At 40.5% G+C, this 26842-nt stretch overlaps 1 protein-coding gene across 11 annotated transcripts in view; it reads left to right on the top strand.

Moving 5' to 3' along the window:
* The window catches only part of TNRC6C (trinucleotide repeat containing adaptor 6C), a 101884-nt gene extending 75308 nt beyond the window's left edge, over positions 1-26576 (top strand). For 6 of the 11 annotated variants that reach the window (XM_074555043.1, XM_074555045.1, XM_074555048.1 and 3 more), the window contains 14 exons: positions 45-190; positions 5519-5692; positions 6892-7038; positions 7442-7564; positions 8879-8962; positions 9514-9745; positions 12017-12184; positions 13249-13440; positions 14213-14356; positions 17040-17156; positions 19444-19641; positions 20926-20996; positions 22598-22737; positions 24279-26576. In XM_074555043.1, the coding sequence (XP_074411144.1) occupies positions 45-190; positions 5519-5692; positions 6892-7038; positions 7442-7564; positions 8879-8962; positions 9514-9745; positions 12017-12184; positions 13249-13440; positions 14213-14356; positions 17040-17156; positions 19444-19641; positions 20926-20996; positions 22598-22737; positions 24279-24639 (2297 nt within the window). In that variant the 3' untranslated portion in view covers positions 24640-26576. The remainder of the gene's footprint in view (positions 1-44; positions 191-5518; positions 5693-6891; positions 7039-7441; positions 7565-8878; positions 8963-9513; positions 9746-12016; positions 12185-13248; positions 13441-14212; positions 14357-17039; positions 17157-19443; positions 19642-20925; positions 20997-22597; positions 22738-24278) is intronic. The other 5 variants (XM_074555047.1, XM_074555051.1, XM_074555050.1 and 2 more) reach the window with 3 other exon arrangements.
* Positions 26577-26842: the final 266 nt, after the last annotated feature.

Below are 26842 nucleotides of genomic sequence, written 5' to 3'. Positions count from 1 at the left end.
CCCTCTGCCTCACCTTTTCCAATATATTTCCCTTTTCTGTGCAGGTGCTCTGCTGGAAAAGAAGGTGGAAATGGACAAGCGTGGAATGGGAGTGACCGACTACAATGGAATGGTCACCAAACCCCTTGGCTGCCGCCCACCACCAATCTCCAAAGAGTCTTCCATGGACCGCCCCACCTTCCTTGACAAGGTGAGCTCAGCACAGGAAAGTGGTGCACAAGTCACAGTGTAAAAATGCTGATGATTTCCACTGTCTGCTTGGAAAGCATAGAAAAAAATGTGATGGATGTGGTTTTGTTCCTTTTCTTGTGTTTTTTTCAGTCTTGTGGGGAATTGAGTCCTTGTGGAAAGGAGCAGTGATTTGATTTTTACATAGAAATAAAGAATGATCATCCCCAGTTTTACACTTGAAAACTTGCTAAGGAATCAGGAACACAGTAGAACTAGAAATGGAAAAAAAAGAGCAAAAAAATTAACCACAGCAATCTATGAGAGTGCAGTCAGTGAACCTTGCCCAAATTCACAATCAGGCAGGACCAAGGCCAAAACCTTAAAGAATTAGGCTCTTAATTTCTCTTTCTTTTAGTTTTGAGCTTCTTCAAAATGTCAGTGGAAGTTCAGCACCTAAATATGAAGGAGGAGTTCAAAATCTTCCAAGAATTAGGCTCTTAATTTCACTTATTTTAGTTTTGAGCTTCTTAGAAATTTCAGTGAAAATTTCAGTACTTAAATACAAAGGAAGAGTTCCGGTATTTTTGTTAAGTCTCAGAGCAGACATGCACAGTCTGCATAAAAAGCTTCTCCAATGAGCTTCCCTTTCTGTGATCACATATGACAAAATTTCCAGCACTATTTAATAACTGAGGAAAAGGCTCCAGAAGAGTGCGATGTCCAAGATTCAAAGTTACTTAAGAATATTTGGAAAAGTGCAGCCAGATCTTCAGCAGGGAATGAGATTTACAGCCTTGACAGAAAATCCTGGAGGAATTTTCCAAATCACCTAAGAATCCCCCTGAAAATTATTGATAAGTAAAGAAGAATCTCAGATGTCATTCTGTGTTTCACAGGTTATTTAAAGGTTCATGCAGATGAGTGGTGGAGGATTCTGACCACAGAAATCTGTGCTTTTGACAAACTGTGCTGAAACCTATTCATTTCACATGAGCTGTGCACAGGGTGTGAGGCAGTAATGAAATCCACTCCTATAAAGCTCATTCTTTGCCATGGCAGACTTTAATGAATGTGTTAATTGAAGGCCACAAAAGATGCATGCATGCCAGTTAGCCTTTCCTTCTCTTGGATAACAATACCTTCAGCAGTGAAATCCTTGCCAGAGAGAGAGAGGTGCATTATGTGCAGCATGATGCATAATTCTGGAAACATATGTTAAACACAACTATTGAGAAGGGAGTACTAAAATCATTAATATTCATACAGTAAGTAAAATCTATCAGTCTAGGCATAATCTGTCACAGTGACTTGGCTCTAACAAAGGAAATAATCCCACACTGTATTTGTTAGCTATCACAGTGTTGAGCAACTTGCTAAGTGAATTAAATAAATATAGTTTCTACTCTAAGAACAGAGAGTTTTTATTCTTCCAAAGAAATTCTTTCCAGATTTACAGCTCATGCTGGTTAAGCAATTTCTCCAAAACCTTTTTGCCCTTTGAGGTACTGTTTCAGGGCATGAGTCTGGAGCTGTCTTGTTTCTGTTTAGGTCATCCTTGGTGAGGAACAAGCTCTCCACACAGCTGGACAGAGCACTCCAGCCAGCATTCCTTGTTTTACTTTCTGCTTTATCAGCTCATCATCCTTTTGTTTAGTCCTCAATAAGTTCTGCAGGGTTCCTCTCCATTTGTATTTTGAGGTGAATTTGTATTTTGAGGTGGTGTAAATTTGGCTCATTGTTACCACTCTCAGCTCACCTGCATTGAAACACCATCATTTTTCTCTAAACAGCTAAAGCCAGCACTTAATATTTTTTTAACTTTATACATTTGAGGAGGGCAAATTTCCAGCCCTGACATTTGCCTGTGGACCCAGTGAACTCCCTGTTCTCTCTGCATCAGGAGTGATCTGTGCAATTCAACATCACCTTTGAGTGTTTGCTTTCTCTGCTTGCTGCAGGTGCTCTTTATTCCATGTCACACTGAGTCAATCTTCAGCACTCATTGCTTTGTTAATTTATTATTCCTCAGGATGTTATCTTGACCTGTAGCACCATAAAAGGACAGGGGAGAATATCCAGTGGCCTTGAGGGAGTAAAGATGCAGGCCTGATACGTGATCTCAAGCGCATTATGTCACACTTGGTGGCAGGCATGCTGTGCTTAGGTGTCAGGTTTGCCGGGAGATGTTACCTGGTGTCCTCTGGAGCCATCAGATTTGTAAGAAAAACATGTCAGATTTTCCTGGATGCATCCTTAAAATACCTGGAATAAGCCTAGAGAAGGGATCTTTTTTTTCAAATATAGAGTTTGGCTTGTGACTCTGAAATTCTCGCCTTGCAGATGAAGTGTCCTTTCCCCCTACCCTCACAGTCAGTGATCAGCTCCTCTGCTCTACTACTGCAAAATTCAGGTCTACAAGCTTTGATGCCTCTCAGCATCCAAAAAATCTTCCAAAAATCTTCTGACTAAACCTATTCCTTGTTTCTGATTTGAACATGGTGTTTGTTGGGATTTTTCAGCCTCATCCTTCACATTCTGAGCCCAGTAATCTCTGGGGACTGTGATTGGTTTTCATCTTTGGGACAATAAGGAGAATATTGTGTTAGTATGGAGAAACTTTTTTAGATGTCACAATTAGATAATGATCACTAGGATTTTGAAGTTTCCTTTTAAATTCTTCTTTGCTTCATCTCTGCCACCTGTGATCCAATGACTGAAACCATTTTCATCACCCCTTGTATGATGAGCACTTCTTTGACTATTGCATTTCCTCCAGGTTTCTTTTGCCTAATTCCTGTTTGATTGGAAGATAACTTTATTTTAGATGAGATTTTATTACTTTAACTTCCTCTTTTAGGAAAGGATTTTTTTATTTCAATCTTTTTTTAAGAAGTCTGTGTATTTTCTGCCAGCTACTTCTGTAAGTGACTTTATACAAAGAGCTCTGGCAGATTCATCAGCCTCTCATCTGCCTGTTGAGACATTTTGATTCATGAAGTGGCAGTTGTTGGCAGGTGACTGCCAAAGTGTCCAGGCATCCTCTGCTAAATTGTCCATATCTTATAGGATTAAAAACCTTTGAGTAATTCCACTTGCATTCTGTCACATTGTTATGTGGGACTATTGTGAGAGACTTCCTAAAATTCTAAAAAACTCCAGTGTGGTGCTTTGTGTTAGATAACTGTAGTAGGAAACACTCCTACCAGTAGGATTTTGTGGGTGTGCCAAATCCCTTAAAATAAAGTTAAAAGCAGTGCTGGATTGAGCATTTATGTGATGACTCAATTTTTAATTGAGTAGCCTGAGGAAGAAGTGTAACATAAATTTGTAGGAAAATCACTGAAGAGGAAAGGCTAGGTGGAAAAGATTGTTCTTCAGGAAACAATTATTACATAAAGGATCCTGAGAAATAATGGGTCAGAAACCACTGTGAGCAGTAAAATTGTCCTCTAGTCTGGCTTGAAAATGCTAAAAGGTGCCTTAATTTGACCAACTAAAATACTTCTTGTTAAATAAATTGATTTTAGTTCAGTTGTAGAGCACAGATTTGTGCAGCACAGTGCAACAAGTTCAAATTAAATAAAACAGAACCAGGTGAATATGAATAAAATGTTATAAACTCACACAAAGCCATTTGCTGCAATTCAGCCAAGGAACACACTTGTGAAGGAGTCTGGAAATGAAATGCCTGAGTCTCTAGTGTGTCCTTCACCATCCTTGGCACTGCCTATATCCAAATTGAGAAAAAATAATGTCAGCAAGGCAAGACTTGAATAAATTTGGGGGGCAGGGAGGGTTTTTCATGGCCAGTAGGTCTGTTCACATAGGGAACAATGGCATCTGAAGGGGAGAGCAAGCACCAAGCTTGAAATTATTTTCACTTTGAAGGGGGAAGGGTAGAATTGTAAACATGTGTCTGTGATCTAAAGAGAAATCCTTGAACCTGTTACTGTCATGCAAGCTGCAGTTGTTTGTGGAGTGTGACTGATGTCCAGTAGAATGTAAAATATCTCAAGCTGAAAGGCCTTGGGGATATCATTAGAAAATGTCAGTGTCCCCCTCAGGATAGTCAGATAGGATGTCAAGTGTCACTTTGCCTGATAGTAAAGAAACTTTTCCTTTGCATCAAAGGAGAGCTGTAGAAAATGCATTTTTCAGGATTAACTTAAAACATATAATTCACTGAGCATGCTTGCTGCATGAGGTCATCTGTTTGGGTATGTGGGAAGCAGACTGGGCTTCTTTTTCAACAAAGGAGCTTCACCAGTATCTCACAGTCTTCTGGGGCATTGAATATTGGTTGAAATAAAGCTCCTCACCTCTTTAAAAAACCTTTCCTTACAATGATCATACTGCCTGAAAAGCACCAACCCAGCACATTGCAAATCAAAGCTTTTTCTCTCTGCCTGTTTTTTTGGAGCCCTACTTTGTACACAGTGTTATTTGATCATGCTTACCCCAGGCTTCCCAGACATCAAAGCACAGTTTGAGATAGAACTCAGTGCCCCACTGAAACACGAGCAGAGAGATCTACCTGTTTGATTGGGGGTGCTCTAATTTATTTTATTTTCTGCCTTGCTGTTTGCCCCCTCCTGTGCATCAGATCCACGCTCAGCTGTGCTTCCTCACAGCCCAGTTAGCAGAGAGGGCTCCTCCTGCCTTGCTAAAATCTGCCTCCTCCTGGGGATGTTCAGGAAGGCTGCCCAGCTGATATTGTCATTACTGGGGTTGCTGGTTTGTGTTCACTGGCTGCCTTGCAGTGTCATGTTTCAGAGTGGGGTATTAATAACTCAGCGCTGTGTGAATATTAAAAGAGGCTCGTGTGTCTCAGTTAGGAAAGGGGATTAATGCAAAAATGCTTTTTTATGAGCAGAGCTATGATGTGGAACCTAATCCAGACTGGTGTCAAATAAGCTGATTTGGCCTTTCCCAAGTCTTGGGTTTGTTAAAGTGTTGGGTTATGTCTGGAGTTTTCCAGACAGACAGAGGGGCTTCCCTGAAATATGCTGGGCCTCTCCTCTTCCACCTCTCAGTCTGGTGGAGAAGAAAGGAGAAAACCTATGTGGGGAGGAGGCAATGGCCACATAATAGCTCTGCCATCAGCTGCTAAAATCCCCCCTTTCCTCTGGAAAGGTGGGTGAGGGTGATTGTGCATTTGGGGGATGAAGTACAACAAAGTTACCAAAAACAGTACCTTAATCCTGTTTCTCTCTTTCTTCTCCCTTCACTCCATACTTTCCATTCCCTGTCATTCATCCCTTTTTTTATGCATCTCTTTTTACTCGTCCTCACCCTCCTGTGTCTCCATGGGACTGGTTTGTGCTGTGGGCTCGTGGCATGCACACAGCTCACCCTTTCTTTCTCCAATCAGGATGGCGGCCTAGTGGAAGAGCCCACTACTTCACCATTTTTGCCTTCACCAAGCCTGAAGCTCCCCCTTTCAAACAGTGCACTCCCTAATCAGACCCTGGGCGGGATTGCCTCAGGGCTGGGCATGCAAAACTTGAATTCTTCTAGACAGGTAAGGCTGTTGGGGGAGATGCCCAGGGGAATTTGGCTCTTTGGAGTAGCTGCTAGTGCCTGTCAGCCTCTTCCCCAGGAAAAACGGGTTTAAACTGGAGGTGCAACAGCTTTGTCCATGTGCAATATCAGAGAGGGGCTGCTTGCTGTGTAATGTTTCACCTTACAGGACATAAAAAGCAGTGTAATTGTAATCTGATGACACATATCCACCCAGAAGAGACTGCAGTGTTGTGGATTTATACCCCTGAACCCTGGTGTGGCTCTGCCTTCAATGATGAGAAATCTCTTTTTTTGAGGCATTGCTAATTGTCCCAGACTGTAAGGCAGTGAGATTGCTCTAATTCATCTTTCCTGGCTGGTATAAATATTCTGTGATATCATGGGGGCTTTTTTATTCCTGTTCCTCCAAGTGTCAGGGCATCTCATGATTTTAGCAGGTGATAAGAAAGAAAATGGGCTTCCAGCACCTGGGTCAGGTAGGGCAATGAGTTAAGGGGGTGTTGTGGCCCCTGTGTAGAACAGGTGAGAGGGAAAGAAAAGGACAGGAGATGAAGGGGATGATAACTGATAACATGAGAGTGAGAAGCCATTAAGTACTATTGATTATGATAAGGTTATTTTTGCCATCAAACTGAAGTCCCAGCAAAAATATGAAATAACAACACAGAAAATCTTCATCATTCTGTTGTGGCTCTTTATTATGTATATTCTTTTAAAGTCAGTTTTCTTAAGGCAATACTTGTCCAGCACTTACAGCCCATTAAGCACAGCTTTCCAAAGCAGTCTCCATTAATAGCATGTCCATTATCAGTAGCTTTGTAAAATGACTAAGTAAAAAAACTGCTTAGCCAGCTGGACATGGGGTTACTGTGAGTTTAATGCCTGTTTAATGTTCTTTTGTCCCTTGCTATACAAATACAAACACTTTTGGCAAGTACTTTTGATTGTTCATCTTGTGACCCTCTAGGGTCCTGAATCCTTATAAAAGCCATCTTCAACTTCAGCTGCCTTTTGTACAAATTTCTGGGGGTTTGGGATGTTGGGTACACGGCAGTCTTTGCCTTGCCTAATTCTAAATTTTGTATGTTCTGGTCTCTTGATTCCTGCCTGTCATAATCACTAAGAATAAAGCCTGCACAGACAAGTAGCAGCCAGGCTGTGTCACTAAGTGCCTGTGTCACTGTTGTCCTGCTGCAGATACCGAGTGGCAATCTGGGTATGTTTGGCAATAGCGGAGCAGCACAAGCCAGGACCATGCAACAGCCGCAGCAACCGCCAGTGCAACCTCTTAATTCATCCCAGCCTAGTCTTCGTGCTCAAGTGCCTCAGTTTCTATCCCCTCAGGTCAGACAACACCTCACTCATGTTTTCCCTTTCCCTGGAACTCTTCCCATGTGCTCTGTCATGCTGCTGCCTGGCTGTGTCTGTGTTATTTGTTGGTTTCCTAGGCAGGGAGATGTGGCATGGCTGAGGTGTTCTCACTTGCATGTCGTATAATTACCTCTGAGAGCACACTCTTATCCTCTTTTTTGCACAATGGTGTTTCTGAGGCATTTATTCTCATCTCTTTTTTTATAAATGAACACTTGACTACGACTATTATGATTGTATTAGAGTATCTTCTAATTTTTTTGATAGTTCATGGTGATAATAACATTTTCCAGCTGATGTGACTCTTATTAATGGCTCACACAGTTACCACTGTTAGAATTAAATGTACAATGTTTAACACTCTTCTCTCCTTTAGGTTCAAGCACAGCTTTTGCAGTTTGCAGCAAAAAACATTGGTCTCAGCCCTGCACAGTTAACCTCGCCAATTAATAATCCTCAGCATATGACGATGTTGAACCAGCTCTATCAGCTGCAGCTGGTAAGTTAAAAGACATGGCAGATAAGCTCTAAATCAGAATTGAAGGCATGAAGATAAAATAGGAGAATGACTAAATTTTTAAATGACATGACAGATCTTGAAAACAATCAGCTGCTGATTTCTTTGCTAAAGTTTCTTTTTAAAGAAGCACAGTAATTTTTTTTTTTTTTTTGCCTCAGGCTTTATAAATAGTCATTTGTGGAATAATTATCCTTTACAGCTGATCAGTGGAACTAAAAATCAGCTGTCTTCCTACTGGTGTGAATAACACAGTGTGTTCTCAAACAGCACTGGCCTGTGTGTTACATGGCAGTGGAAAGATTAAACTGGGCACATGTGTCACAGCAGAACAAGAGAAATCTTGGCAGTGCTGGTCACCTGAGCTACCTGCAGAACTTCTTCACTTGCCTCACTGAAAAATGAAGCTTAGGGTGAATTTTCTTTAGTTAATGGAGTGTATATTGAACATGTCCTGTGATAAGAACTGCTTACTTCTGTGTACTTTAGCTGTGTTTGCAAATTTTACATCTGTATTTGTAATGCGTATGAAAATAGTTAATTGGATTTTAAGAATATTTTAAAAAGAGATATTGTGAACTCAGTATTGGCCAGGGTTAAAAATAAAATTACAGATGGCAAATTAGTTCAGTTGCTGATCTCAGTGTGCTAGTCAAACTCTTTTCTTGTGTTTGATACTATTACTAATTTCTGATTATTTTCTCTAGTTTTGAGGAGCACAGCATTATTCTCATAATAATTGAACAGTACCCAGCTACATGAAAATACCTGTACAGAATTCCTTTGCTTGAATTTATCAAAATGTTGATGAATTCATCAAGATGTTTCAGAGGAACTTACCTTGCAAAAGAATTTGCCTTGCAAAAGTAGCTGCCAAGCCAGCTACATGAAAATTGTGGATTTTTTTCAGGAATAAAGCAGCACAAGTGATTTAACTAGAAACTGTTGGCAGAACTTGAAATGGCCAAATCAAAAACAACCATCAGTATTTGTACGATTTGTATAATATCATAAACTTTTATTTTAATTTTTGCTTTGTGTTACAGTTATTTCAGAAAAAAAAATAGGGTCCTTTCTTTAATGACCACTTTTTGCCACGTGGATTTATTGGTTGTTTTTGTTTTAAAAATAACACGAGACTTCAATAAATGCACTCCAAAATGCAGGATTATTACTGTTGCTTGGTGGAGTGTTTTCAGAGCACTGCAGAGTTGGCCTTTTCTGAGCTGTGGTGCAGCAGAGCAGCTGGAGGGAGCTTGCTGAGGGTGCTGTGTCTCACTGTCCCTGTCCCCACAGGCGTACCAACGTTTACAAATCCAGCAGCAGATGTTACAGGCTCAGCGTAACGTTTCCGGACCCATGAGACAACAGGAGCAGCAAGTAGGTGTCCCTGCCAGCTCAGTCTGTGCTTCAGGGGTTGGTTTCAGTAGCTTGGAGAGGCTCAGTGACATTACAGCAAAGCAGCTCAAGCATCCTTAAATCAGGGATGCAGTGCGTGCCTTGAGTGCTGGGCAAGGAGGGTGCTGAGTAAAAATAAAAAAAATTAAAGCTGTTCCACAGCCTTGCTGGAGGAAAGCTCTCCAGCTCTTTGCACAGGCAGTTTGTATTTGTAAGGAGATGCAGTGTGTTGTTTCACTGTAGATAAAGGCAGAGTGTTTGTTGTTACAGCAAAACAGCTCAATCAAGCATCCTTCAATCTGGGATGCAGTGCAAGGCTTGAGTGCTGGGCAGGGAAGGTGCTGAGTAAAAATAAAATAAAAAATGAAGCTGATCCAAAGCCTTGCTGGAGGAAAGCTCTCCAGCCCTTTGCACAGGCAGTTTGTATTGGTGAGGAGATGCAATGTGTTGTTTCACTGTAGGGAAAGGCAGAGAAGTGCAGTGTGTTTGTGTGGATTGCCCACTGACAGGTGGTGTTGCCTCTCTCCCTGCAGGTTGCACGTACAATCAATAACATGCAGCAGCAGATCCAGCAGCACCAGCGCCAGCTGGCCCAGGCCCTGCTTATGAAGCAGCAGCCTCCCCCTCCACATCTATCTTTGCACCCCTCTGCAGGCAAATCAGCCATGGATAGCTTTTCACCCCATCCCCAGGCTCCCGGCCTTCCTGACCTGCAGACCAAAGAGCAACAGTCTTCACCGAACACCTTTGCTCCTTACCCTCTTGGTGAGTTCCTCCTGCAGCAGCTCCTCACAGGGAGCCCAGCTCCTCCACTCACACCTCAGGATTTTGCTTCAAACTGTGACAAATACATATCTCTATATCTGTATCTATATCTATATGTTTATATGTCTCTCTCTCTATAGATAGATAGATAGATATAGATATATAGACATAGATATTTAGATAGATATATAGATATGTAGATGTATAGGCATCTCCTCAATTTACACCTCAATATTTTGTTCCACACTGTAACAAATACATATATCTATATCTATATATATATATTTATATATCACTATATATATATATATATCTATATATATAGATAGATAGATATAGATACAGATATTTAGATAGGTATATAGATGTATAGGCATGTCCTCAATTTACACCTCAATATTTTGCTCCACACTGTAACAAAGACATATATCTATATATATTTATATATCTCTCTCTATATATATCTATATATATGTATAGATATGTGTGTGTGTGTGTATATATATATATATATATATATATGTATATGTATACATATATAAATAGATATAGATATTTAGATAGATATATAGATGTATAGGTATAGAACCGATATATATATACATACATAAAATATATAGATAGAGATAGATATAGATATATGGAGAGAGAGAAATATATATGTAATTATAATTTTTAAATATACATATGTGTGTTTGTTTTAATTTAAATTAAATAGCACTGAAATCACAGAACAAAATCATGCCTTTATGGTAGCTGTACCTGCTCACCTGTGCTCTGCCTACAAATATCAGAATATTTGCCTAATTAACTACTTATATATCACAGAATAATGAGGTTGGAAGAGACCTCTAAGATCACAGAGTCCAACCCCTGCCCTATGTTGCTATTTATGAACTGAATATAAACAGCATCATGCTGTAAAATATACAAATGTCATATTGATAAACAGGAATATCATCTAGGAAAATGTTGTGCAAAGTCATCTTTCTGCTGTTGTCAGCACTGGTGAGGGATCAGTTTTGGTCAATGTATTTCAAGACATACATGGAGCAGTTTGAAGGAACACAGAAAGATTGTAGTGGAGGTGATTAAGCATTTCAAAAACACAACTGGTAAGGAAAAAATAAAATCCTCTGCTCAGAAGTCTAAAGAGAAGATTTAAGAATCTTCAAAAATGTAAAGGAAGACTTGTTTTGCATTTCCTAATGCAAAAGGTAATAAACTTAAGTTTATTAAAAGATCTAGACATTAAGGATCACTTGGCTTAAGCAGAGTAGAGTACTGGAATAAATGATCTAGGAAGTTCCTGAAATCTTCACCAGCATTTTGTGGTAGGTTAGACATAGATCTGTCAAATATGATTGAAGTCAAAATAATTGATTGGGCGTGGTACAGAGGGAGGAGAGCAACCTTTCAGACCTGTTTGCTGTGTTATTGTTTGATGTATGCTACAGACTTCCTTTCTGACATAAAGGAATTAATTTAATCTCTTTGTGACTCTCTTTATGCTGAATACAATAGCATTGCCAAGCTTTATCTGCCATGCAGCAGTTAAGAAGGTAATTCTGACTGCTGTGGTGAGCTGTTGTGCCTGGCAGCATCAGAATGCAAAAAAAAATTTGTGAATTAAAGGCCTAAGTCTGAGAGGTTCTTATGATATCTCAGCTTTCTGTGATCTGCTAACATTAAGGATTATATATCAAGAAAGACCCAGATTCATGTCACAGAAGCATTTCAAAATTATTCCCTTAATAACAGTCTGAGTGATTCTCTTCTGTGTATACAAAATAGAAACCAGTTAGTGCAGAACCTGCTATGAAAAACAGCAGCTGTTTTTCTGACCTTTAATTAGTTCCTTTTTTGGGGGGATTTTTAGCAAAATGAAGTGGCAGACATTGTGGGGGATGCTGGGGAGACATTAGGAATATTTTGGCTTAGCCATGGAATGGTGCAGACTGGTTTAAACTCAACATTCCAGTACATTCTTCTAAGGCAAGTAAAGAGACTGCGAGTAGAAACACTGATAGCTTTAAAATACTATCCCTACATTTTGTTTTCCCCCCTCTTTTTAGCAAGGTTTTAACTTTTTTCTGAATTCATGGGAGTTCAATTGGTGTTCCGTAAAAGCAAAAATTCTTGAAAATGTGCATTGAAAATGCCCCATATGCATACAGATACCTGAAAATCAATGTTGTGGCTGGATTTCAAACCCAGCTTTTCAATCCCTCAGTGTCTGATGGATTTCTAAGGATCTCTTTCCCTTCCCAGCTGGACTGAACCCGAACATGAATGTAAATAACATGGACATTACTGGTGGTTTGTCAGTGAAGGACACTTCTCAGTCCCAGTCTCGCCTTCCTCAGTGGACACACCCCAACTCAATGGATAATCTGTCTAGTGCTGCTTCTTCTCTTGACCAGAACTCCAGCAAGCACGGTAATGTCCCCTGCCATTGTCCCCCCCATGTCCCCCTGCCTGCCTGGCTTTTGGTGATTCCAGCCACAGTGCAATTGCAATTATTTCTCTCGTGTTCTTTTTTTGTGTAAGTGATCACAAAAGGTTGGTAGCCTCTGAGCCTGTGAGATTTTGTAGATGATTTCTGCAGTGAAAGGCTTGCAGCTGTCACTCCCTGCATGCAGTGTAGGAATGTATTTTTCATGTGTTGAATTTTGTTGCTGAGAACATGGAGTTCAAGTAAAACAAGCCTTTAGTGTTGGCAAAACAAGTCCCACAATCTTCCCCTTATTCCAGACCAGCATACCTTTAATCCAAAAAAACTTTACATTGGCTTTCTCCCACAATTTTTCCAGTATCATCAACCTTTCAGTTGTGCAAAGTATGATGGATTACATAGTGCTCACCCTAGAATTAGGGGTAAAAACTTCTTACTTTTCCAGAAGTGATTGCTAATCTATTTGAATACCCTTATCCTTAACACCTCCAGTATCCTGAGCCAGTTATTCCTTTATTTCCTGTATCAAATTTATTCTGTTACAACATGGGGCTCTGTTAACTTTATTATATCCTGGATTTTATTCTGAGCAGCATGAATTACTTCTTTTACAGCAGTTTTTTATTCTGCAAGTAGCTGCACTGCTGATGCCAAATTGTTGTTTGATAGTTTGTAGGAACATGAGAACAGCCATTTCGAATCATCCATCCTGTCAGCACTGAATGCCTGGGGAAGGATGAAATGAGGGATATTCCTTGGTGTGCTGCCTCAGCAAGTTCCTATTTACCAACAGAGTGATGATTTGAATTACTTAGTCTCTTTTTGGCAGGAATTTAATGCAGAATTCTTTAACTTGAGTATCTAGATTGTACCACCAATGTGTCTCTCAACTGTAATTCCTGCTAAGGCTTCAGATGCCATTAAGCTTGGCTTACTGCGTTTGCATTTTAGTTTTCTTATTATCTTTGTTATACAAAAAAAAGGCAAATAATAACAAAATATATCCTGCTGAAATTCCATCCTACAACCTCTGTTTGACATCTTGCAGGTGCTATCCCTGGAGGTTTGAGCATTGGTCCTCCGGGCAAGTCCTCCCTCGATGACTCCTACGGCCGCTATGATCTGATGCAGAACAGTGAGTCTCCTGCCAGCCCACCTGTAGCTGTTCCTCACAGCTGGTCACGTGCCAAATCCGATAGTGATAAGATTTCCAATGGCTCCAGCATAAACTGGCCACCAGGTAACTCAATCCAAAGCCTTGCTGTTGGGCTGCTGTCCCTCAAACGTGTTGTTGAGTCCCCCTGATGCACAGGAGTATGGCGTTCACATTCTCTGAAAAATCCCTTTGCCCAGGATTTGTCTCCTGGGAAGCTGAGAAGCCTCAGAGAAAAGGAAAACAATTCTTATCTCATTTGCTTCTGTGTATTTTCCTTGTCTGGAATGTGTTTGGAGATTGTTTACCCACAGGTGATTGTTTCATTAGTTTCTGCTGTGAGTTGTTTTCACTCTTTGGCCAATCAGGGCCAAGCTGTGTCAGGACTCTGGAGAGAGTCAGGAGTTTTCATTATTATCCTTTTAGTGTATCTTATACTAAAAATATATACTAAATCTTTATACTTATAAAAGTATCTTTTCTGTATCCTTCAGTATAGTATATGGTGTTTACTTGGAGTGTGTTTGGAGATTGTTTACCCACAGGTGATTGTTTCATTGGACTCCAGTGTGAGTTGTTTTGACTCATTGGCCAATCAGGGCCAAGCTCTGTCAGGACTCTGGAAAGAGTCACCAGTTTTCATTATTATCTTTTTAGCATTCAGTAAGCATCCTTTCTGTATTCTTTAGTATAGTATTCTTTAATATAATATAGTATTATAAAATAATTAATTAGCCTTCTGAGTACATGGAGTCAAATTCATCATTCCTCCCTTCATCGGGACACCTTGTAAATACAACACAGGAGCTTTGGAGAATTGCAACCTGACACATTTCCCTTTTTATTGTGTTGGAAACAGAGTTTCACCCAGGAGTGCCATGGAAAGGACTGCAGAATATTGATCCTGAAAATGACCCTGATGTTACTCCTGGCAGTGTTCCAACTGGGCCTACCATCAACACCACGATCCAGGATGTGAATCGCTATCTGCTCAAGAGTGGAGGTAAACAACAAACTGCTTCCACATCTCTGCATCATTTCTTTCCCCTTCCAAAAAAGGGTTGGCCTCATTTGTTACAGATGAACATATTTTTTGCATGTGCTCCTAATCTAATAATGCTTCTGCTCAGAACTGTCGCTGAATATCCAGAAATAATTGTTTTAAAAGAAGTTTCTTGTTTTCCATGGGAATGTAAATACTTTTATATTGGTAAAGGCTGTGAGATGTAATTTAAACTTCTGTGGTCACTGGAAGTTTTTCTGACCTGTATCACAAGGTTCTGAACAATATTTTGCTCTCCACAATGCCCACCCTCCTCCATACTTAGTGAAATTCTCAGAAGACTCAATACAAAGTTCCACAGTTGTTGCAGAGACAGCAGGCGTCTGGTACATTAATTCATTGTAGATTTATTAGAAGATCAATAAGTAAAATAAATTAGAACTGGTTTATCTCCAAAACCATAAAAGAAAAACTTGGGAATTGACTAGTAAACTAGTATTTCCCAGTACTGTTTCCATTCCTTTTGCCTTAGCAGTGCTTGCTTCAGAATAAAAAGGCAATTCTATAAAACAAGAAAGCATTGTGACTGTGCTACTTGTTAGCCACATGTGCTGGAAGTTGATCAAGGGAAAGGTGGCTTGGTTAATTGTGATCTAAGTGCCAGAATAGCCAAGTCATCTGCACTCTGTCAGAGCACTGCAGCTGGCACAGGAATAGCATAACCAGGCTGTCCAGAAGGACCTGTCAGGAGTGAAAATGTGAGGTTTGTCTTAACAGTTATTACATCTGTGATACCAGCCCAGACTGTAAATCTGTGACCCCCTTGAAGTGGGGGTCCAGCTCTGAGCTTGTTACCTCAGGTAAGGGCTGTGAAACATGAGGGAAAGGAATGCAAAGTGTTGATTTTGGTTGTCTCTTAGCAAGAAGCAGCGTTTCTTTCAGCTGAAACATGAAGTATTTGGGTAATGAGTAAGGTTAAATTATTTTAAATGACTCCAAAGTGCTTCCAAGGGGACAGGCATGTTTGAAGTTATAAAAAGAAAAGCTGTAAAATGTTTAATTCAGTGACACTTCAAATAGAGTTCACCCAAGAAATACTCCTCAGGCCAGAAACCTAAACCTACAGAGCTCTCCCTGTAAAATCAGCTGATATCCACTACAGATCTTGCTGCTTTAGAGGAGGAACATGAGCTCTGTGGGTGCATAATCTGCCTGTGGATTGAAGAAATAGCTCCTCTCATTAGACAGAGTCAACAAAGATGGTCTTAGCAGAAGTAAACTGGCCCTCAAGAGGTCAGACCTTAAAACCAGTGCCTCTGGGGGGTCAGTGTGTGTGCTTCTTTTCCTCATTAGCTTTTTAGCTTGGTAATAATAGAATTTTAGTAAGAACTATAGTTGCAGAGTCTGTTTCTTTATGCTTGTATAACTGCAGCCTGAAGCACAGGGCTTGTGTTGACAGAGCTGCTCCTCAGGTAGAGGGTCAGGCTGTGGGGTGGGCTGTCCTTGCCCTGTGCACTTAAAAACAGGTAAAACTTCAGCTTCTGGGTTGATTTTTGCTTTGCCCTGTTTGCTAGTAAAACTTTGGAAGGTCAGCTTCTATGAGCTGAGAGTTGTAGCCACAAGGAATCAGGACCATTTTCAGCTCTGTGAGCCTTTGAATCTGCTATAATTCCATACTTCCTGCCTGGGAATAGATTATTTCCACACAAGACCTGATACAGAGTTCTGTTGCCTTAAACTGATGTCTGCATCAGTGTCCCTTGGAGCACAGGGAGTCTGGTTAAGGTGAAGTTTGATTGCTTGCTGTTCCAACTACAAACAAAGCTGTTTTTTATTGAGCTGTGAGGGATGAGATTGTCCTTTTACTTCTTCCCTTCTACCTCAACACAGTGCTCTTTGCTACAGAGCTCAGCTATTTGTATTAGTCAGTTAAAGATGTTTCAGTATCACAGCCCATCTCTGGGTGTCAGGAATGATAACTCACCCAGGATACACACTTGATTTTGTTGGTGGCTAGAGAGAATATTTCCAGCTCTCCTGATCTTTGCAGTGAAGATTTTTGATTTTATGTTCAGTTTCTTTCATTTGCTGCCAGTAAGGAAATTGTGCATCTGCTTAGATAGCTGCTCGGATTCTCAATGATTTACTGAGGTGGTTTTGGGCTATTTCATTTGTGTTATCAGTTTGAGAAGAGATTGCTGAAATATATCTTTGCTTTTACTGGAAGTCTGCAAAAATTTAAAGATACTTGGAGGCATTAGGATGTAGGGGAAGTGTTTACCTTGAGTAATTTAAGACAGATCACCCATGGTAAGAGGTTAATTTATCATACACATCTCTGCTCATCTACACTTCCCATTGCCTAAGTCAGCTGGCAGAGGACATTTATAATTGAAGCCTTTTCCTCTGAGACTAAACACTTTAACACTGACTTTTTGAGTCATGTATCTTAAAGGAAATGCAGAATTTACCTTCTGCACTAGAATTGTTCCTGTGCCAGCTTGCTTCTCTTTCCTCCTACTTTATCACGCTTCCAGCAACATTTCATTCCTAGACTTCAGAGACCAGGCTAATTAGGGAGAATTCCTTGCATGGTTTGTAATTGCACATAACAAATTTGCTTATGTCACACCAAACATCATTATGCCCATCTTTCTTAGTTGCTTCTCTGCTGGTTCTGCAGGGTCATCCCCAACATCATCTCAGAATGCCACGCTGCCTTCATCGAGTGCCTGGCCGCTTAGTGCCTCCGGCTACAGTAGCTCTTTCAGCAGCATTGCATCTGCACCTAGCATTGCAGGTACGGCCTTTCTGCTTCCACAGCTTCTGCATTCCCAGGAAAAGCCCCTAGGGAGTGCTTTTCCAGTGCTGACAGGAGGGCTGCCCCAGGCAGAAGTGAGTTTGGAGCCGTGTGCTGGGTGGCAGCTCTGCGGTGGGGAGTGGTGGATGGTGAGCCTGGGATTGTGCTGAGGAAAAAGAGATTTATTCCCACTTGGTGTCACTCTGGCATCAAGATCTTTGGGGGAGGAACACTGCTCAGCAGGAACAGACCCTTCCTGGAAGAGCTGATGTGAAATTTGTGTAAAAAACTCACTGTTAAAAGTGAAACACCTCAGTTTCAGTAGTACCTCCAAGGGGTACTTTTGTCATGGCTCTGGGGGTTGGGTTTGGGGCTCTGCAATGTCTTCTAATAGTCAGCCAAAGCCTGATGCTCCCCTATATGGGTGAGCTAAATAATTTCCTTTTCTTCAGTGCCTTTTAGTAATCAGGCCAAAGCCTGATGCTCCCCTATATAGGTGAGCTAAATAATTACCCCATTTTCTTTGCTGAGCTCTAAATTCTGGAGCTCCTTTTTGCAAAACATGGAAACTTTGCTTGCAAACTGTCTGCCCAAATATGCAGTTTGTCCCATTATAAAGTTGTAGCTGTATAGATGGATTAGATAAGAAAATGCTGATCCACTGAAACCCCTCCACTTCTCTGAGGGTGCAGCCTCTGATTCAGGCTGCAGAATGCAAAACAAAAAGAACTTGTTTAGGATGTTTTCCTCCAGTGAAAGGAAAAGAAAGGAGTGGCTTGCTTTTCTTTATCTGCCATGCATTTCTGCTTTATTTGCTGCCTTTTTTTTGTTGTTGTTTTTGCAGTGTCATCTAATGTTTGTGTTACCCCCATGAGAAGTAATGACATAGCAACACCTGGCCTGTGGTGCTGTGCCAGTCTTGGGGGCTGCTCTGAGCTCTCAAACTCAGACTTCCTCCTCCCCTCTCACCATTTTACACTCATTGATGTCCTCATTGTCATTGTCAAATTATTTCTGTTGCTACAATTTGCCAGAAGATGGGAGTGTGGTTGCCCTTTCACTTAAATTGTTATGATTCAATATGAAATAATTGAGTTAAACGATTGAGATAAATGGAGGCAATTTGGGGAATGTGTGTGTGTGTAACTGAGCCTGGGATTTTGCAACTGGTAAATTTGGCTTTGGGACTCATAAAATTACTCAGTGCCTGCCTGATGTCTTAAGCACTGAAAATTAAAACTGCCAGTTCTAGTTTTATAAAAATTCACAAGATCTTTGCATCTTGGACTTTATCAGACCAAATATTTCCTTATTCTGTGCAATCAGCATGAAAACATTGGGGCAGCACAGTCACAGCATCATTTGCTGGGGCAGAAGATGCAGGATTTGTGTCCTTTTCAGTCCATTCCAGCCCTCCATGTGCTGCCAGTGCTGGTAACAGCAGGACTGGGCTGTGATAGGGAAATTGGGCTCTGATTGCACAGCACATGTTGGTATCAGGAGAAAAGGCTAAAGGTGAATAAAGATTGGTTTTCTTATCCATTATTTAAATCAATCCAGTCTGCCCCTCTGAATGCTGTAATGTGTCTGCTGTTCTTGGGTGTGTTTTATTTTATAAAACTTTGAATTGGCAGTTACAGCAGTAAGAGTTTGAAAACTGATCAGGGAAAGAACAAGCAACAGCAGTAAGTTATAAAGACTGAAGGGTTGTGGTGTGGTCTGATCTTCTGAAGACTTAGTTTTTCTCAAAAATACTTGGAAAAAAGAATATAGGTTACTTCAGATATTCAGAAATAAAGTTTTTGTTGGTCTTTGATCTTTGGAATTTTAATAATACATCAGCAGAACATATGGATATACTGAATTCTTTATATTAGGTAAAATGAGTTGTGCAAGAAAAAGTGTTTAAGTCCTGTTAAACCTTTGAGAGAGACAATCTTGAAGTGTTTCATTATAATTTTGGTGAAATTAGGTTTCAAATACCTACATTTATTTTCTGGACTTGTTTCTTTTCTTTTACAAGAAAACAAAACAATAGATTTTCAAAAGGGATCTTGTATGTAGCAGGTAGTGTGAGGCTCAGTAAACACAAAAGTACTGCAAATTGTGAACAGTGGTGTAAGTAGGTTCAAATATAGGATTATTCAAATATATTTAATACAGGATTTATAGCACTGGATGGTACAGAAAGTTGATATTTTCCTCCTGAGAAGCTGGGAGGATGTAGCCCAGGATGCCCATTGGTGAAGAACACCCCAATGTACACCAAAACGTTTTTCTGTTGCAGGTAAACTGTCAGACATCAAGTCCACGTGGTCCTCTGGCCCAATCTCTCACACCCAAGCCTCTCTGTCCCACGAACTCTGGAAGGTACCCAGAAACACTACAGCTCCAACCAGACCTCCTCCAGGCCTCACCAACACCAAGCCATCCTCCACGTGGGGTGCCAGTCCCCTGGGCTGGACCAGCTCTTCTTACTCCTCTGGTACTCACAGCTCCTTTTGCTGCTTTCTCTTCAGCATTGTTTGCTTCTGCTCTGCCTGTGAGGCTCCAGAAAGCAGAGCTTTAACACAGCTGGAGTGTTCTGTGCTGGGGATGCATCTCTTGTCTCTTTATTTTACTTTGAATGAGTTGTAAATGAAGCATCTTTCAGCTGGTCATGGTGGTGATGGTACATAGGAACTGCCTGATTTCTTGAACTCTCAACTAGGATTTTTTTTTCCCCCAGTTCCTTAATTTTTAAAAATGTCTTTCAAACATGTGTCCTGTTCTGTGGTGTGATCTAAGACTCCAAGTGGAGCCTGTGGAATTTAATATGGAACACATGGATGTGAAGCATTTAGGACCTGATGGCATTGCAGGGCCCTCAGGGAATGCCTGAATTTTTTCATGCTGGCCCCTTTTTTTATATGCCTTTGTTTGCTTTAATATTAATTTGAGAAGCCATGGATCTGGCTAAATATGTATATCTGTATTTAGATATCTCTGTTGATATAAATATAGATATATATGCAGATATTACTTCCATTTTATAAAGCTCTTTTAACAATCTGCTTACACTTAGTTGAGAATTAAATGTTCTTCCCTCTTCCTGCCATTTATTTTGAATATTTCTTCACCAAACCCCCACCTGGAAGGTCAGATAAAGCTCCAGGATTCTCTCTGGAGCACCCCCAGGATGCACTGTGACTCTCAAATGCCACTCATAAATATCAAGCTTGTACAGCTTCTTGCTGTAAAGCACCAGGCTGAGGTTGTTAGGGCAGGTTTTTTTTTGTTATGGTCTTGTATCTTCAATCAGGACATTGTCAGTGCAGAAATACCTGTTTTGAATAAGTCATACACATTAATCTGTCATTGACAAGAGAGCATAGTGCTGCAGTGCTATAAAAATCTTTATTAGCAGGCAGCAATCTGAGCCTGGACATCAGAACTGCTTTTAAAATGTGTCTTCCAGATTAATTGCAATGCATCCTGAGGATCCAGCTTGTTGCAGTGCCATACCTGCATCTGTTAGTTCCCTAATATTTACTGTGGGAGTATGAAAAATGCCACAGATCTTTGAAAAGTAACAAGAGCAGCTTTTCTTTCATTCAGCAGCCTTTCCTTCCAAGGGAGGCAGTAAATCAAGATGTTAGGAAACTGCTGTAGGATTTGTTTTCAGCAGCACTGAGGCTTTGTTAGTGTGTTGTGATTCCAGCTAAATTTGCCTGTAAGGTGCTCTCCAGAGACCTTGATCAAATGTTGTGTTGTGGAATTTGTGTTGCAGGTTCTGCATGGAGTACTGACAGCTCAGGGAGAACAAGCAGCTGGCTGGTTCTGCGGAACCTCACCCCCCAGGTAACTGCAACTCTGCAAAACTGGCCAGGAAAAAACATTGCAATATAAGAGATTATGGGAATAATACCTAGCAGCCTTGGCAATTTGATTCATTTGAAAGAAGAATAATTATTCTGCATTTATCACCTGTCTTCTACAGGGAATTTGTTAAGTTTTCAAAGTGCTGTCAAATCAAGTGTGAATTTTCAAGCCTGTAATTAATCATTCAGTGGGCACCGTTTCTCTGTGTGTAACTTTGGAGGTGAATGATGTTGTAAAGCTCAGACAGAGATGTAAAATCTGATTTTCCTATGGGTTTTTTTGGGTTCTTCTCATGTGTCTGTCACATCCTCTACTTGTCCTTCATGGTGTCATTCCAAAGGGAGAACATAAGCCACAAAGCCTTGCATGCAGACATCCAAATTAACCTTGGGAAAAATTTAATTACATTTATGAAGTGTGTTTTCCCTTTGACTTATTTCGGGATTTCTACAGATGTCTAATGATAAATATAATTTGTATAACCTAAATTGAGAGAATTTGTGCTCTGGACTGTAGGGAATTCTTTAAAAATCAGAATGTCTCCCTCAATGAAGAGAGCAATAAGTGTGCAATTAAGTACTTTACTTTCACTTGTACTCTCTCTTTAGCTTTTAAATACTTTTTAATTAAGTATATAAGGTAAAATGACAATACCACAGGTAACCTGTTGGAACTCAGGATGCTAAGAATTTTAAACTTTCTGTACTAAAAGGCACAAACCCACTAGAAAATACTACATTTAACCTGAAGCCATAAAAAAAGCTTCAAAAATTAATTAATAGCACTGGGATTATGGGTGTGTAGTTTAATTAGAAGTGTGAAATATCACCAGTTCGGGAGAAAATGCTTCTTTGGAGAAAAGTGGGAAAAAACTTGTTTATTTAACAATAAAACTTAAACAATATTAAACAATAAAATCTAAAGTTAAAAACTTAAAGTTAAAAACCTAAAGTTTAAAAACTTAAAGTTAAAAACCTAAAAGTTTTGAAATAGCAATATATGTATAACAAAATAGAAGTTTTAGGATAGTAACTAATGCTTCTTCTTCACCTTCTTCTCCATAGTTTTGGGTAATATAAAGTAGAAGTTTTAGGATAGTAACTAATCCTTCTTCTTCACCTTCTTCTCCATAGTTTTGGGTAATATAAAGCAAAATAGAAGTTTTAGGATAGTAACTAATCCTTCTTCTTCTCCATAGTTTTGGGTAGTATTTTGTAATTAGATAGAAAAGTCCACATTGTGGACTTGAAAGGATTAGTTATTGAGTTAAAAATAATTTAAGTATCATTTCTTAATTAGATAATTTACCCTTAAAAAACCTTGTCTAGAAAAATAGTTAACCATTTTAAACTTATTAGTAAAATACCATAGAACTCACAAGGTATAATATGGATAATAATAATAATAATAATATGGATGATAATAATAAATAAATGTGGGAAAATAATAATAATAAATATGGATAAAAATACACATACAAGTCTAAACACAAAAGACCATCTGAGACCCTTCAATCTCCCCTTAAGAGGAGCAGGAGGGAAGGCAGGAGCAGCTGTGACCTGTGTGCCCTGTCCCTGCAGATCGATGGCTCCACGCTGCGCACGCTGTGTCTGCAGCATGGCCCCCTCATCACATTCCACTTGAACCTGACCCAAGGCAATGCTGTGGTCCGATACAGTTCCAAGGAGGAAGCAGCCAAGGCCCAGAAGTCTCTGCACATGTAAGTTCCTGCTCCATCTTTCTTTGATTACAAAGCCAGAAAAGATTTTCTTAGGCGTAACCAATCACTAGTTAATTCAGTCGTGGTTTTCAAGATTACCTAATGAGAGAGGAAGAAGTGAACTGGGGGTGGATACTGAATGAGAGGGTGTTAGAAAATTTTATTCAGCGTAAATAATTGTCTTGCTGCACCCTAAGTCCCAGCTAGGTGATATCAGGGGTGTCACAGATCCCCCTTTCAAGCTCTGCAGAATCAAAAATGCAGCAGCATGGGCCCTGGGGTGAACTGGGGTAACTTTATTTGATGGCAAAACTCCCCAAATCCAGGGTCACAGGACCCCAAACTGAGGGCAAACAGCAGCTTATAAACAGGGGAGGTCTCAGGGGAGGATACAATCTTTAACCAATCTTGAGAACTGGGGTGGAACACAAGGCAGGGAATACCATGTGGAGGATTTCAAGGGAGGAGAGCAGCTTAAGTGAACTAATGGGGTTTCAAAGGATACAAAACTGACAGGGAAGTTTTTATAGGGAAGGGCAGGTTCTGGGAGGGATTTACATTTAATGGAAGGAGGAGTAAGGAAGGTTCTGGGGACACCCCCTATAGCAATCCCCACCATCACAACCAGCCCTATCCCAAGGCCATAACCACATAACCCTATCCCAACCACAACCAGCCCTATCCCAAGGCCATAACCAACAACACCCCAGTTAGCCCAGGCTTCTGGGTAAGGATCCACCACCACCAACTGAATAAACAAACACTACCAACACCCCCCTAAATAAACAATAACAAGCACCAATCCCAATTCCCTCTGCCATTCCTGACAGAAAGCACCCTTTAACCTGTCTTGGTTTGGAAAGACAGGAGCCTGCTAAGGAAGGCAGGAGCTTCCCCTGAAATGCAAAATGTAAACCCTCTCCCCACCCCTCTGAATTGCTATAAATTTTAAATTAAGGGGCTCTCAGGCAAAAAATATGGGAGCAGGAAATAACAGTTCTTTAATAAGGAAAGGAAAAAATAAAAGGATAAAATCAACAATGCAGTACACTGGAACAACACTGCCAGAGTCAGAACCCAGCCTGACACCCTGTGGGTCAGGCTGTTGGCAGCAGTCCCACTGGAATTGTGGCTCAGCCCTCCTGCAGTGTCAGGGCTGGTTCTGCTGGAGCAGGGATCCTGGAGAGAAGGATGGATTCTTCCTCTGAAGATCCAGGGGAAGAAGAGGCAGCTGCTGTTCCTCTGGGGAATCCATTGCAGAAGCTGTGCTGGTGTCTCAAAAACCTCTGGATTATATCTGGGTAGGAATGCTTGGCTCCTCCCTCTGGGCTCCCATCTCCCAATGGGATGCTGTAGTTCTTATCAGCCATGCAGTGACATTCAATAGCCGGTTATCAATAGAAGGAGATGTGATTGTGGTCACTCAAAGAGAGAGATAAGGCAAACTGCCCACTTGACAAAGCTAATCTGCCATACAGCTGGTAATAGAAAACATCTTGCATTGCAATTTGGAACAACACTCCCACCTTGCTGTCCCTCAGGTGTGTCCTGGGCAACACCACCATCCTGGCGGAGTTTGCAGGTGAGGAGGAGGTGAACCGGTTCCTGGCGCAGGGGCAGGCGCTGCCGCCCACCTCCAGCTGGCAGTCCAACACTGGATCCACGCCCGGCCGCCTGGGCTCCTCGGGCAGCTCGCACGGGCTGGTGCGCCCCGACGCCGGCCACTGGAACCCCCCGTGCCTGGGGGGCAAGGGCAGCAGCGACCTGCTCTGGGGGGGGGTGCCCCAGTACTCCAGCAGCCTTTGGGGACCCCCCAGCGCCGACGATGGAAGGGTCATCGGGAGCCCCACGCCCCTCAACACCCTCCTGCCGGGGGATCTGCTCAGCGGCGAGTCCATCTAGGAGACACGGTGGAAGTAACAATCATCAGCACTAAAGGAGAACAGAGAATTTAAAATTTAAAAAAAAAAAAAAAATTCAAAAAAAAAATTTCAAAAATGGTAACCCTTTCCAGTCCCGGGCTTGATGAAGAATCCAGCTTTAACCCATGAGACTGGCAGCCCTCCTTAGTACCTCTGTCCAATATTGAATCTGAAACTGCAGAAGTCCTTGTGAACTGTTCCTGAAACAGTATGGGCTCCTTTGGTCAGTGTCACATGCTAATGACAGGTTTTACTTTTTTCATGGCTTTTTTTTTTTGTTTTGTTTTATGTCGTCTTTTTATGTTTGTATGGTGATTTTTCAAAACCAAGTATAAAAGCTGCTTAGAATAGGTCTATCATGAAGGGCACTTTTCAGAATTTGGGCTGGAAAGGGTTATTTTATCAACTTGGGGGGGGTGGGAAGGGGAAATGAAAGCCTATTTAAATGAGCCTGTGACTATTATGCACATTACAGAGGCGGACCCAATAATCAGAAAGGGTGAAGTGTGATATTTTACCATTGGTACAGAAAAGTGACGATTCCCAGTGGCAACTCTGGACTGTACAGGTTGAGAGGGGGGGAGGGAGGGCAGGGTTGGGGTATCTCTGTGTCCACTGCTCCCATGGATCTGCCTATGCACATTACCCTTGTTTCATTACTTTTTCATGTCATTTTTTTAATCCCAAAAAATATAAAAAGTAAAAAAAAAAAGAATAAAAAAAATCAACAAAGAAAGAAAAAAAATACTTAAAAAAAAAAGCAACAAACCATATCAACATGCAAATACTTGAATCCAGCAGGCCAATAACAAAATGTGAACACTTTCTGAGTTGAATTATTACACTTCCAGGTCAGCATCAGTACACAAAAAACAGGCTCTAAGAATTTTGTTTTTTAAAAGTTCAGACTCTATGTTTTTGTTGGGACAGATGTGAGTGAGTGTGTGTGTGTGTGTGTGTGTGTGTGTGTGCCCACGTGTGGTTTAACTCAACGTGTGAAGTTTTTTCCTTTGGTTCAGTATATGCTTTTTATTTGCTCATTGGTCAAATGTTTAATTGTTATTAGCTTCTAACTTTGCACTGAGTGTCCGCAGCCCTTCTTGTAGCTAATCCTGTAATGGTAAAAACACACAAAAAACAAAAAAAGAAAAAAAAAAAGGAAATATAAAAAAAAAAAGGAAAGAAACTGATAGAAGGGGCCGGCGACAATTCACGTGTAAATGTTTACTCAAGGACTCTTATTGCATTTTAAAATTACAGTGTGTATCTCTGGAGAATAATATGTATATCTACCTTTAGCGGCTTTTTATTGTGGACTAATGCAAGAAAGTTATTACCGGAGTATTGCACCATTTTTCCATTCGGAATATAAAGTTTAAAAAAAAAATACTCTTGTTGAACTGTGGCCATAGATAATTGTAAAGAGTTGATAGTTCCCTTGCAAGCAGGAACAGAAACAAGCACTTGGACATAAGTTTTGACTGCTTTTGGAGGAGCCAGGAGTTTTGGCTCCCACCTGTTTACAGACCTTTTTTTCTCCTTCAAACTTTAAAATAAAAAAAGGAATTAAAAAAATAAAAAAAAAAAAGAGAAAAAACAAAACAAAAAAAAAAAGACTTCCATCGTAAAGAAAACTATTTTCAGAATGAAGATATGCTACTTCAGAGCTCTGGGATTGAACAGTGTTGTTGTATTATCCTTTTCTTTGGCCATTGCTGTGTACTATTTTTGTTGTTGTTTTCCTCCTCTTCGTCAAAGTGGCGAAAACTTTGTGATCACTATCTTGCACATGGTGGAAGATGTCTCAGGAAAGCCGGGTTTCCCGAGGAGCAACTCCACACCATTTCATGTATTTTTAAAACCCAACTCCTAGCACTGAAGATATTATTAAAAAACAAAATAAAATAAAAAAAAAAAGACAGTAAGAAAGAAGAAAAATACCTAATCTAATGTGTAGCAGTTACATATTTACCAAATAATGGACTCAAAAGAAATAGATGTTTGAAGAGTGCTTTATATATTAAAAAATCGCTTTATGTTTAAAAAAAGATCAATGTTTTTGATTGTTTTGAAAGGAAGAAAGACAATGGAATAACATACACTTCAAGTATGTTTTAAAAATTATATGAACATTGTGCTCCCTGCCTGCTTGGATCAGGAAACTTGTGCATTACATTTTTTTT

The sequence above is a fragment of the Zonotrichia albicollis genome, chromosome 19 (genome assembly GCF_047830755.1).
Source record: "Zonotrichia albicollis isolate bZonAlb1 chromosome 19, bZonAlb1.hap1, whole genome shotgun sequence".
NCBI classification, from domain to species: Eukaryota; Metazoa; Chordata; class Aves; order Passeriformes; family Passerellidae; genus Zonotrichia; species Zonotrichia albicollis.
The sequence above is the reverse complement of the archived record's forward strand: the minus strand, read 5'-3'. Positions and strand labels throughout refer to the sequence as shown.